Source organism: Lycorma delicatula, chromosome 2, assembly GCF_047948215.1.
Source record: "Lycorma delicatula isolate Av1 chromosome 2, ASM4794821v1, whole genome shotgun sequence".
Taxonomy (NCBI): domain Eukaryota; kingdom Metazoa; phylum Arthropoda; class Insecta; order Hemiptera; family Fulgoridae; genus Lycorma; species Lycorma delicatula.
Window position 1 is genome coordinate 10,263,004 of NC_134456.1, and position 14,064 is coordinate 10,277,067.

Sequence of the window (14,064 nt, forward strand, 5' to 3'; positions counted from 1 at the left end):
TTATAATTTGAAATAATGAAGTTTAAAAACGGGTGTGCGTCTTAGGATCGAGTAAATATGGTATTTTTATTTTTGAAGCCTATACTTTTTATCGTTAAATTTAATTATTTGTAATTATAAAAATGAAGTAATAAAAGATTGATTTGTTTTAGTCGAAACCTTTTTAAAGAAACACAAATTAAACTAAACACACAGTTTCTAAATTCAACTAATGAATTTAAAAAAGTTTCTGTAGCGATTTTAATAGATATATAAGTAAAAAAAAAAGGCATAAAAGCGCTTGATTAATGTTCTAAAACCGGTTCGATACACAATATATCTTAGGTCATACATATGTATATATAAAAAACACCGATTGAAGGTGGTATCTGTAAAGTGTTTATCTGGTAGAAAATGCAAACCGAAGTGGCTTACGTAACGGTTAAAAAATTAAAACCAACATATGGCCAATAAACCACAGTGCAACATCAGCCATTCACCTCAATCTTAAGCCTTAAACATTAAACAACGCCTTACGTCTTCTTCGCTCACTCTTTTATTCGCTTTTTAAAAGAAACTAGTTCAAATAAAACTGGTTAAGTTACTCGGTGTTTGGCTGTGACTGTTACTAAATAATATTACAACATTTCTCCTCTTTATAAAATTGTTGTTATATTACCATTTTAACTTTTTATACGAGCTTCGACAAGTGTTTCCTTATATTATTTGTTTTCTGTTAACGTATTATTTAACGAAGAATTCTTCACTTACACGTCACTTTTTATTTTATTTCAAAAAAAAGGACGATAAAAATTAAAAAAGTTCGGTTACGTACTGCCGAAATTGCACTAATCGAATGAAAAACTACTTATTTACGCTTTGCCCGACTAATTTTAATTATATATTATTTGTTTGAACGATCATCAAATAAAGACATTTAAAAATACTTGCAGTATAAAATAAAAAATCAAGTTTTTTATTGTATGACGCTTTACATTACTACGAGGGTCGTTCAATAATTAAAGACACATAGAGCAACAGCACTAAAAAAAAAGAAAAATATTAATAGAATAAACGGACTCTATTTTACATTCAAGTTGGCACTCCTGACGAATAAAATATTCAAAAACAGTTTCCATTATTACAACTTCCTTTATTTATTTCAAAAGGTCGGCTCCGCTTGAAGTGTTTACCGTGAAAGAACAGCGGCGTGCTGCGATAAGATTTTTATTTTCTGATGATGTAAATCCTGCTGAAATTGACTCGCGTATGTTAAAACAGTACGGTAAAAAGTGTATTAACAGTATAATTTACAATAAAAATAATATGTATAGTGTAACGCAGCGTAAATATAATGAAAATACAGTATAATTTTTATGATAAAAACGTCATTTAGTTAAGGTGATGAAATGAGATCGACATTTTTTTACTAAAAATTTTGATTTTTTTCTAAATTGTACTTTTAATCGTCGTATAACTTTTAAGATAAAAACGTCATTTGATCAAGGGGATCAAAACGGACCCAAATATTATTTTATTAATTTGTTTTGAATTTTATTTCTAAGTTAAAAAGCTTAGTTGATGAAGAGATAACCATCTTAGTTGAGAAAACCCTCTTCATCGTTTTTGCAATTTTACAGTAAATATTTCATAATTAAGTCATTAATATTTTAAACCCCTATTTGGCGTATTTGAAATAGAAATCTTCCAAGGGCAATGCCAGGAATTTTTTTGTTACGCAATACTTTCCAACTTTGTTTAAGTTTATTTTACTTAAGGAAACTTTTAATAAAAGTTTCCTTTTTAGTCGGGGACTTAAAATCATTGAGAAATAAATAAAAACCACGGGGTTATCGTATTTTTAGTTTTTCATACTTTTTAAAATATTTTCTAGTAATTGTAACGCCGAAAGGTATATAATAATCACGTTAGGTGACAATTACAGTTGTACCCCAAACCATCCATACTATTTCTAGCTTACATGCCATTTCGGTAGACATCTGGAACACGTTTTTTTCCGTTATAATTTTAACGTATTATTATGACTAATTGTAGATGGAATATCACTGCTAGTAATCGAATAAACTTCTGATAGTTATTTCCTTTTAGTAAATTACCGTCGAGTAGAATCCTGTATTAGATGAAGACCAGTTTGATTTCAGGAAAATCATAGATACAAGCGTGAGATTATTCTTTCTCTTGAAAGTAATCTTAGAAGGTAGATTTAACAAAAGTAAAGCCATTTACACTGCATTTATAAATCTGGGAAAGACATTTTTTTTCACCTTATGAAATTCATCAAAACTGTATGACTACTTAACTTTAAATACATATGATACCTATAAAACAACTGCATTTTATTTCTCGAGTAGAGAACTTAACTTTACTGTTGCCAAATGTATCGATAATATTTTCATTATTAGTAGAAAAATTTATTCTGTTACCCATATAATAATAATAATTTTCTGAGTACCTGTTAGTCGGTTCATTTTAATAGATTGATCAAATTCATTTCATTTGGAACAAAATCAAACCGGTAATGTTTCACTTTGAAAGTCAAAAGATCCTGTAATCCTGATTAATTGTATTTAGTTGAAAATACCTAAGGAAAAGAGTCTTAATTTTTTTTTTATTAGAAAAATATTTAAATGTAAATAATTAAGCTGACTTCACATTAGTTTTTTATAGCGCCTAACCGGTTGCATTTATGGAAAAATACCCGAGAATTAAAAACTTTAAAATTATGTTTTTCTATCAGAAACTGGAAAAATTTTAAGGATTTCTATAAAAAGAAACAAAACGTGTACTGCCAGATTGGAAATCTGGAAGTCATTAGTAAAGTTCCAATTTATGTATTTTAAATGCTCCAGAAAAACTAAGAATAGTTTACTAATTAAAGTTTATTTTGTACCTCTTGCAATTTCAGAGATCCTAATTGTGCCTTTTAAGATGAATACTGAACATATACGAGAATAATTTTACGATTAAAGACGCAAATTTCTCTGGAACTAAAACGGTTTATTTAATCGACGTGAAATTTTTTTCACTTTTCATATCACAGTTATCCATTTCACTTTCATATCTGTCTTTTCACTTTTCATAATATATAATCTCCAGTAATATTAATACACTTGTCCCGTCTCTGAATAATTTTATTAATGTCTGCTACAAAGAAATTTTTGTCTTTCGGAGCCAATTTAGCACAATTTTTTTTGACGTCGTCATCGGGATTAAACTTCTTACCGCGTAGCGTCTCCTTGAGCGGACCAAACAAGTGGAAATCCGAGTCACAACTGTATGCGGATGAGTAGTAGTACTTCCCGATGCAATTTTTGGATTGTTTTCTGGAGTTACCTGAGCCGTGTGAGAACGGGCGTTATTATGAAGTAGCACAATACCTTTGCGCTGAAATCCACGGTGTTTTTCCAATACTGCTAGCTTCACTTTGACGATAAGCATGCCGCAACAGTATGCGCTGTTTATTGTTTGCTTATCTTTTAGAAAATCTACAAAGTCAGGCCTTTTGCAGCCCAAAAGATTTTCATCAATCGGTCATCCAGAACGGTACTGATCACTTACTGAAGTTCGACCGTCTTTAAATTTTTCTACGTGCTTGTAAAAATGTTTACGGTTCATACAATTTTGTCAAAAAAGTTTTCCTAAAACAGCTAATCAAAAGGTCAGCACACTGTTACCAACTTACTGATCTGAAAATGTCGTATTCTTCTTACCAATTATTTTCCCTCCGTAGCTATTTATGTCTTACATAAACAATTATTGAATGGCCCGCGAGCATTAGTCTGTAGATTCTGATGTAAATAAATAAATTATAGTTTGGTGGTATATCCCGATTACTCTGATATTAAAACGCATTTTTAATTGATACTTTAAGAGAAGTCTGTTTTGATATTTTACAGTTACAAAATTACATACGAAATTTATATCGTTATAAATTACGTATTTTTACATTTTCTGCATCCTTATGATAATAAGTGTGTGGTAATGCTCAGAGAGCTTACTTACTATCATTTTCATTACGCGGTATTTTCATTCCTTAATTAATTCTTATCAAATCACTGTAAAAAAAACAATAATAACTATATACTTTTGCTGTATTCAAGTTTGCCAAGGCTCAACGTCGGTAAAATTTACATGACTTTTGTCTGTAAAATTCTGTATCCTTTTCATATTTTTTTAATACGTAGCTTTCTGAGAATACATTTTTTCCCGGGAAACTAAGCAAGAGAAAATAAATAAAGAATTATGTAAAAAAATGATTCTATTGTGGGGAGCATTTTACTTCGTTTTATTATTACCGTATTTTTTCCGTTTTTGTACCTTTAATTGCTTATAATTGGAAAACGAAGCCATTTATTTAGAAACGGTTTTCAATATTTCTCATAAACGGTTACATTAAAATCATATATCACATACCCCCTTTCGGATTCGTGATGGCGCACAAAGATTTCAAACACCATAAACGAAGTAAGTTTAAATTGTTGTAAATATGGAGATCCGTATTGTTGTTGTAAATAGGAGGTGGATTTCCACCTCCTAGTATCTGTCAGTTTGGGACTAACGGCAGCAGGACAAAACAACCTTTGTTGGCCGATGGGATTAATAAATTATTAAATTTATCGCAATTTGTTTTATTATTTATTTATTACAGTAGAAACGTCTAATAACTTACAATTATAAGCCTTGAAACATGAAATTTATACAGTATAACATTTACAACTAATTAAAACTGATTACACTAATTAAAAGTTTCAGATACATTGATAGATTAATGTCAATACATCATTTATATATAGTTGTTTTTCAAAAAATTGCCGAAAAAGGTTTTGGCAATTTTTTAATCGGAGCTAAGCAAGGGATTACGAAGTTATTTTGTTTGTTTGCTCCTATTTTGCTACCAACTTAAAACAGAATTTAAAGAGTTGAAAGAAACTATTATTTGTTAATTTTTCATGCAATTTTTTTTGAAGTTATTATTATTATTTTTTTTTTATTGCTGCATTTTAATAATAAATTAAATAATTGTTATTCCTATTCTTTTAAAGTTCATTTTTAGAATTCGGTTAAATATTAATTATTATTCTTTTGTAACCCCCCCACCCCAAAGAATAAAATTAAATACAATGCATATCATTAATATTAATGAATGAATAAATGTTTTAAAAAGTTAAAAAAAATGTTTTTTTTGTTGTTTTTTTTTTATAATTTTTAAGATTTGGGCAGATAGATACGAATATATTGCTTACAAAATCAAACTGTTAATTAATGTTTAATGATATGCAAATACAAGTTGTCTCCAACTAATTACAATGGAATAAATAATGTTTTAAAACAAGCCCGTATCCAAATAAATGCATTTTTTTTGTTTTGTTTAAAACTCATACGTTTTTATGTAATAGAAAAAATAAATAAATAAAAACGTAAATGAAGAACAATTTTATGATGTATATTAAAAAAACATATTTAAATATTAAAAAATAATTATGTAATACAACAATATAATTTTTCGGATGTTAAAACATGAGTTTCTAAGTTATCTACACATCTTAAAATATAAATGAAAGGTCTGAAAGGTCAGTTTTATAAAATGACACATTTATTAACTTTTTTTTATATAATACACCTTAGAAAAATAAATAAAAAACCAGTTTTTTATGTTATTATTATTACACAAATAATTGTACTGGAGCAAAACTTATGTATATATATATATATATATATATATATATATATATATATATATATGTATATTCACATTGTAGCAACAACCTGATTTCATTCAATATTGCTACATGACTAATTAGCATTTCCTGAAAAACTATCTGAATAACTTTCATAATTTTATCTTTTTCTTTTGTATCTACATGGTTTTTTAATCGTAAATTAATATTTTTTTTTACATCATTTTTTAATCATGTTTTTTTTAAATATTCATAATTTCATAAATATCCTCTTGTGTGTCTTTGGTTTTTAACGGTTTCTATTTTCTACCATTTCTAACAATTTTATTAACTATTATTGCTTTTTATTCATTTAAATATGACTAGAGTTTTTTATTTTTAATAATTATTAACAATAATGATATTTTAAAAGCTTATGAAAGAGTTAACTGGTAAACCCACCTAAAAAATTTGTTGTTTAATACATTTTTTAGTTTCAACATATCACCGGGCCAACTCAAAGCCCTATGCAGGGAGTCTAATTAGGAGACCAAGCGGCTCGACTTATGACAGTCTGTTGATAAAACTGACCAAAAAACTATTCATAAAAAACACTCATTGTGTCGAACCTTTGCTTTTCTGTTTAGTTTACAGAAGTAAACTGAAGTTTACTGAAGTAATGAAACTGAAGTTTACTGAAGTAATGAAACTGAAGTTTACTGAAGTAATACCTTATGGTGGCCGTAAGGTATTACTTCAGACGATAAATGAGGACGATATGTTTGAATGTAAATGAAGTGTAGTCTTGTACAGTCTCAGGTCGACCATTCCTGAAATGTATGGTTAATTGAAACCCAACCAAAGAACACCGGTATTTACGATCTAGTATTCAAATCCATATAAAAGTAACTGTCTCTATATGATTTGAACTTGAGAACTCTCGACTTCAAAATCAGCCGATTAGTGATAACAAGTTCACCACTAGACCAACCCGGTGGGTTTGAACCTTATTAAGTAGGAGAGGCTAGGTAGTTACTGTTTCAATCCTGGGCAGATCGTCTCGTGTTTCAGCACAATTTATGGTTGAGAGCTTCTGCAATTTTAATGGCCAGATCTGGGTACCATGCCTGTTAAGGGTGCGGCCTGTGGAGACCACAGGTTTCTGTATTGATAATATAATTTAATAAATGTCTTCACCTTAGCCTGTATTAGCTGGAATGTGATGACTGCACAAGGGTAGTGTTTGATCATTCCCGAAGCCATTGATGAACCTCAAACAAAACTTTTTTGCTGTTTTGCAGCCATACCGAATGCTTACTGTAGTTTTAATATGCAACTATGAATGTGGGCGAGGGTATTATACTGTAGTGCACGGCAACTTGTGGTTAACAAGAGTCTACCAAAGTAACAAAGACGATGTTGTATATGTTATATTTAGTACTGTTAGAGTGTGCTTGTGACTATACAAAAAGGTAGATCGATGAAAAGAAATAAAGTAGGCATTTGGCAGAAATTTTGCAGTCGCTCTCTGCATTCTCAGATCATCCATTAAGATCTTGTGCGCAGAATCACTGCTAATCCCATTATCGTTTGTATTTTCTTGAATGGTTAGTTGGTAGTTTCCATTACCAAACCGTGCATGTTAATGAATTTTGATTTCAGTTTGGTGACTTCTACTGATTACTCGCAAGAGAAATTCAGTTTTTTTGAAAATAGTTTTACCACTTTTAACTTACATAAATGATTCATGAAAATCTCTTTTATCTTTAGAATGATTTTGCTTTGGCTGTTGACCTTTTGTCAGAACTTAAGGATAAAATGATATTTTTCAAAAATGCCTGATTTCTTTCTCATGTCATTTTACTAAAACTACTTTATTGCCTGTCTGAATAACAATATGTTTGTAACATATTCAAAGCAAAAATTTAGCAAAGACGCCTAACAAATTCAGAAAAAAGATGAGTGTATTACTCTCTAAACAAGAAATATACACAATAATATTACATATCGATAAACACATCTTATGAGTATACAAATATTAAACTGCAGTTACAGTAAATGGTCATAAAAAATATTAAAGTAAACAGACAAAATGTATGCTCAACCTGAGCTAAAATAAAAAATACAGTGCGGTTTACAGACCAAAAAAAAATCAATTTTTTGCTGATCACTTTGTTAAAAACAGGACCTACATTACAGGATGTTATCCTATATTATTTATGCACACCGTAAAACATCTGTTATCTCAGAATACTTTTAAAATATTATTTTTAACTGTGTATTAAATTTAACCAAATAATTATGGACTAAATAAGTAAGTATATCAGATGTCATATATACTCTTTGATCATAAATTAAACCAGTTTTCATTATAAGCAATGATATGACCAGAATAGGTGCTTCTTGCCTGGAAGTGTCTTGAGTTATTTTCTGGCTGGTACTGTTTATCTCATAGTGCAATTTCTTTATATTGTCCTTTCTGTCAATCCACCTCTTTCCATATCTTATACCTTAGAAGGAAGGCAGGAGCTATCTTTCTTTCCAGTTGTTAGTTCTGTGAATAAGTCAAAACAGTAAATCCATTGTGATAGTATTAGTATTACCTGTATAATTGATTCATCCATGATGTCTGGTGATGTTGCCTGCAGGCCATAGCAAGAAATATATTTCCTGTTGTATATGTACAAAAGTTTCCAGATGATTGAAGTTCCTGTCGTTCAAAGCTAGGCCCGCTTAATCCTTCCTAAAATACATGGCTGTGATGAAGAAGCTGAAATAAGGTTATGAAAAAATTCTCTGTTTGTACATTACCAAAGATTTAAAATGTAACCTTTTTGTTTACGACTGTTTTTCAAGAATTTTATCATATAAACTATAAAAAAAGAAAATTGCTTTGTCAATAATTTGTAACTTATTTTTTATATATTTTTGTTACAGAAAATCAACCAATTAATCGAATGGAAAACAAAACTGTTGGATAACTTAGAGAAACAAAATAGAGCTAAGAACCAACAGTTTTTAAAACCATCAACTTCAGCTGCTACACCATCAGATTCTCCTTCGGTAAGTTTAAGAAAAGCTGTATCAGGTGTGTTATTGTCATTCATGTCAGTATTTATTACGGATTTTTACAGGTATTTTGTGATAAGAACAAAAAAGCAGCACAATAGCACTACATATGTTACTGAATTTTTACAAACTTTATTTAAGCTTATATGTTTTTAATGATTTTTTTTTTATAAATGCTTTTAAAAAACTACACAAGGAAATTTTTTTTTTAACAAGATAATATTTCATTTTATTTGTCAACAATGTACAATAATTCAAATGAAATACATTAATCTTAGTTTTATATATTTTCACTAATAAACTGTTTATCACCAATTAACACTACTTGCAATCTCTTTTTAGAAATGCATCATTGAAGTAAAACCTTCTTTAAGAAATACTAGTCTGCATATCAATCTTCGTCTCCAACACTGAACAAATAATGCTAGGAAGAATAGACTATTTTATAATTTTACAGATTCTAAAACAACTGCGTTCATTTTTCATAGGTGTTAGTATGTATATATATATATATATGGTTTTAGTCATGAATCTGTTCTGCGTGAATTTTTTAGTGAATTTCCAAAGAATATTGCTTCTGCACTTGGTCATGTTTATACATATGTATGAATAAGATTTTTGTCCATTCTACCAGAAGCAAATCTTAACTGATTTTGACAAAAGTTGGTGGGATGATATATACCTATTAGAAATAGAGCCTTATTAATTTTCAACCAAATTGGTTCACAGTAACCAGGGTTAGAGCCAAAAAACTGGGTTTTTGGTCACATTTTCTAAATTAACTAAAACCAGAATCTGCCCTTCTATGCACTTATTGCAACAGAGTTTCTGTTTCTCTACAATAATATATTAAAGAACACATGCTATTATCAGAGACTAGACAAGGTGAGAATACTATATTGAATATTAAAATTAATTGCTGGAGGACTGCTTACTGGTATTTTACTAATTTTAACGTAATCTATTTTTTTTTCTTTTTTTTTTTAATTATACATGAAACAAAATGTGAAGGATCAATATTGAAATATTTGTAACTTTATTTGATAAAGACCTTTCTTTATCTAAAATTATAAATATCAGTTGTAAATAACGTATAATTAATTATTTATTATTAAAATACTCCATCTAATAAAATACTAATAGTTTTCATTTGTATATTAATATATACTAGATTAAACGCAGTACTCTTCAATCTACTAAAGGTTGGCAGACATTTTGTATTGTATTTTATTTAACAAAGTATTAATTTTTTCATTCTTAGAAGGTCAAATGACATGGGGAATATATTTTATTTCCTCTCTGTAATTTTGAAACAAACATTTATTTTAATCAATAATTAAAATAATTACAATAATTAAAAATGTTTTTCTCTCTAAAAAGATTTGTTTAACTTCAACTTAAGTAGTTTTACATTTGTAATTAATCAAGTAATCTGTCTGAAGTACAAAAAAAAATTTATATACAGATGTATATAAGCAAAAATATTTCCTTTGTTTACACTCGTTACATTTTTACTAACTTTTCTCTTTTTCTTACAAAATAAAATAGCGTCTTCCACATCTGCCTATTTAGGTATATTTCAAATAACTAGCACTTTAACTCTGATGATTGCTTAGCAAGTTGTTGACATAATACACATTGGATTTAATTAAACTTTCTTTTAACTCATTATTATTCATAAGTTTGTTGCAGAATATATTTGGTAAAAATCTAAGAAAACATAATATATATATAGATCTACGTAGGACAAAAAAATTTACAACAAAATTATAGTAAACATTTGAATAAATAAACATTGATATATTAAGATTTTACTGCCTGGAAATATCAGCTAGTAAAATAACTGGAACATAAAAAAAAATACAAGCAATATATACACTTAAGGAATAAATTTTATCCCACATGTCCTTGCAAGCGTTAAAACTTATTTATATTTATTGTAAATACTGACAGCATTTCATAAAGCCAACTATAATGCAAAGGATAAAATTTATTTGTAAATAGATTATTAATTGCAATATATATAATATATATGAGAGAGAGTGAGAGATAGTGTGTGTGTTTATATATATACATATAGGGATATAATTCTTTATTACATATTTACTAATTGGTAACTGGATCATGTCAATCAGGAGCCTTTACACATCATTCATATCTACGATATATTGTATAATAGTATTATTAAAAATTTATTTAAACTGGTTTAGTTTTGATGATAAAATTAATTTTGTTTTTATTTTTTCTTTATTGTACGAAGTAAAGGAAGTTTTGTGACCATGAAAAATGTCGGAAATAATTACATAACTGCATAATTACATATGTATCTCTCATAACTCAAAAACTACTAGCCGTAGAATGTTGAAATCTTAGATTTAGGACTGTTGTAACATCTAGTTGTGCACCTCCCTTTTTTATTGCGATCGAATCATGTTAGTTCTAATCATACAGGTCTAAAAATTTTTTTTAGAATTGATTTTAAATTATTTTTAAGGTTTTTAATTACATCTTGCATAGAAGAAACCATGCACATAAATCATTTGAGGTTTCATGTAAGTGTAGTGAAATCATTTGATCATAATTTTTTCACTTGATTAAAAGAAATGAAGTACGTAATATGATTTGGTGCAATAGGAAATTATAGTTTGGTTCTGTAGTATATTATTAAGTTAGAAAGTTCATTAGGTTACCTATGGACATCCATTATCTTCAGTGCAATCTTAGGATAGATTTTTGGTAGTTTTATTTACAATGTAAGAAATGATTTTTTTTAAATATGAAAGTCATTCTCAGGCTGAGAAAGTAAATACAACATTTTTTGTTTATATTTTGCTTGTATCTTCAATTGGTTCAGAAGTGAAAGTGAAATATTCGCCGGTGATAATCTTTTGCCTTTATCCAGATAGTGAATGAGCACCACACCACAAGCATCTCAAAAAACCGTAATCATGAATTTTCTGCAGATGGATCTGTATTTAATTTTTTTGGCGCTCCTCCATCTGCTCTCACCTACTATTTGGCTGCATTTTAGTTTCTGGAGTCTAATAGTGTATCCATGTTTCATCTACTGTTATAAAACATTGAACAAGATCAGTTGAATCATGTTTAAGTGTAACCACCCTCCAGAAGTGTTCAATCAAATACATTTTAGGTAGACTGTTAACAAACATGACACCTATCAAGCAGAAAGCCTTTTTTTACCTGAAATATTGTGCAAAATTTAGTGAACACAGTCTGTTTGCAATGTCAGCAGTCATCTTCAGTCGGTGATTATTTAACACCGCAATATGGATCTTTCTGATATTTCTGTTGGTCCTGAGCATTCACTGTTTTGAATGTGTGTTTAAATTCAGTTGCCCACTTTTTTACCATTGAAAACGAAAAGCAAGAATCTTTGAAGTGGAATGTAATTATTTTTCTGTCTGTGGGCTTAAACACTTTAAAAGAAAGTACTTTTTAACATCCCAAATTTAAATTTTTACCTATTTTTTTCAGAAAGTATCAAAATTTGTTTAGCTTACTCAAATGCCACAAACAAGCAACTAAAAGCAAGTGTCTGAAACTTCACTGCACATGATCTGAAGGATCATACTTGACAAATATCATTGTCATTGGTCTACTTGTGCCATCTCTGTATCAGGCTGAAAATTACAATAACAATCCTAGTACTTGATTTGTGGGGGTCATTGTGCATTCATCTCAATTGCCCTAACATAATTTTGGAACAAAAAAGTGGTTAAATGTAAAATACTTTAAACTTAAAATGGTAATTAATTAGCATTATCCTCTCTCACCATGTTAGCTAAAAATATTAGTAGCAATTTAATATTTCATAAAAAGATAAATACATTAAAATGTTATAGAGATTATGTATACCAGTTTTTTGAAATACCAAAAAGTAAGAATATTGTGGACATTAATTTGGTTTTACTACTAATCAAACACTATAGTTTATCCAGAAACCAAAACTGCATTAAAAGAGAGATGGAAAAATCTGTTTATATACCATCATTAACTGTGCCTATAAACATTATGAAAACAAAGTATACTTATACAATGAAGAGTAAATCAACCTCCTGTAACTATCTGTACCAATTTTTTTTGTTTTATACCATTTAAACATTTTACAAAGTTTTTGAACAAATTTTTAAAATTTATTCAGTTAGATGAATACAGAGAAAGTTAAATGATTGTTTTTTTTCTTTTAATTTGAACTGGAGTTTGGTAAATCAATAAATAATATGTATGTTAAGTGAATAGGTGCACATGAAAAACTACTTTGTAGGAAGTAAAGCCACACAATATAAATATTTGAGTGTATGCTATTTTTAAAGGTAACAAAATAACCTCATTTCTTTGTATTACATTACATCATTATACCTTATGCTTATGCTTAAAAACATATAGATAGCTAGTTTCAGATAGGTAATTCATTTATATGTATTTCCTGTTGTAAACTTTATTCAACACACTACTGTTACAAATAAATTAATGTCTTCCTGTGTGAACTCATTTACAAGTTTATTTGGTCAAGTATTATAATAATTACTTTGGTCAATTGTTATAATGACCCAGCTAATATGCTGTTATAAATTATTAATAATTTTTCTCATGTTCAATTACTTAATTGAATTATTACTTAATAATTTCCGCAACTCTAGTTCAAATTAAGTACTAAAAATATAATAATTCAACTATACTAGTATTACCACTTCAATTTGTTATTTCGTTTTTTTTTACATATTTAGAAGTTTGAACATCTAAAAACTGATTCCTTAAATTTATAAAAGAAAAGATCTAAAGCCAAAATAAGCTCTCTAACCCATCTTTTTCCCCTAACAATGTGTATTTTTGTTAATGGTACTGTGCATTTTTATGATGACCGTTCAATGTTGACAAGTTTATTTATCTAATTCCTAATGCAAGTTTAATTTCTGTTTAAACTATATAAAATATTAACTAACAATTATTTAATAATAATTTTATAAATAATTACATTCATATTTGCTGCATCATCTGTATAGTTTTATAAATAGCTAATGTTTTTAGTATTCTGTTCATATAATATTATTTATTATGTAAATTTAATAAAATTTGTACGCTTTATTTTGTAGAATGCATGTTTGTAAACAAAATCCTTCCTTTTTTTGTTTAAAATATTAATATAGTAGCATAATTGTATTTAAGAAGATTTTTGTGATGTGATATTAACCTATATTTACATTATTATGAATTTAGTTTCAAATAGATTTAATCAGAAATTATATAATTTTATTATAGTCAGAAATGATTTTTAAATAATTACAAAAAATCTTTAACACAAGTTTTCTTGTTGTTA

General features: G+C 28.1%; 1 protein-coding gene across 1 annotated transcript in view; it reads left to right on the forward strand.

Annotated features, from left to right (window-relative positions):
- Positions 1-14,064, forward strand: part of LOC142320112 (uncharacterized) — a 100,222-nt gene that overhangs the window by 32,783 nt on the left and 53,375 nt on the right. The window contains exon 3 of the mRNA XM_075357794.1: positions 8,595-8,720. Coding sequence (XP_075213909.1) covers positions 8,595-8,720 — 126 coding nt within the window. The remainder of the gene's footprint in view (positions 1-8,594; positions 8,721-14,064) is intronic.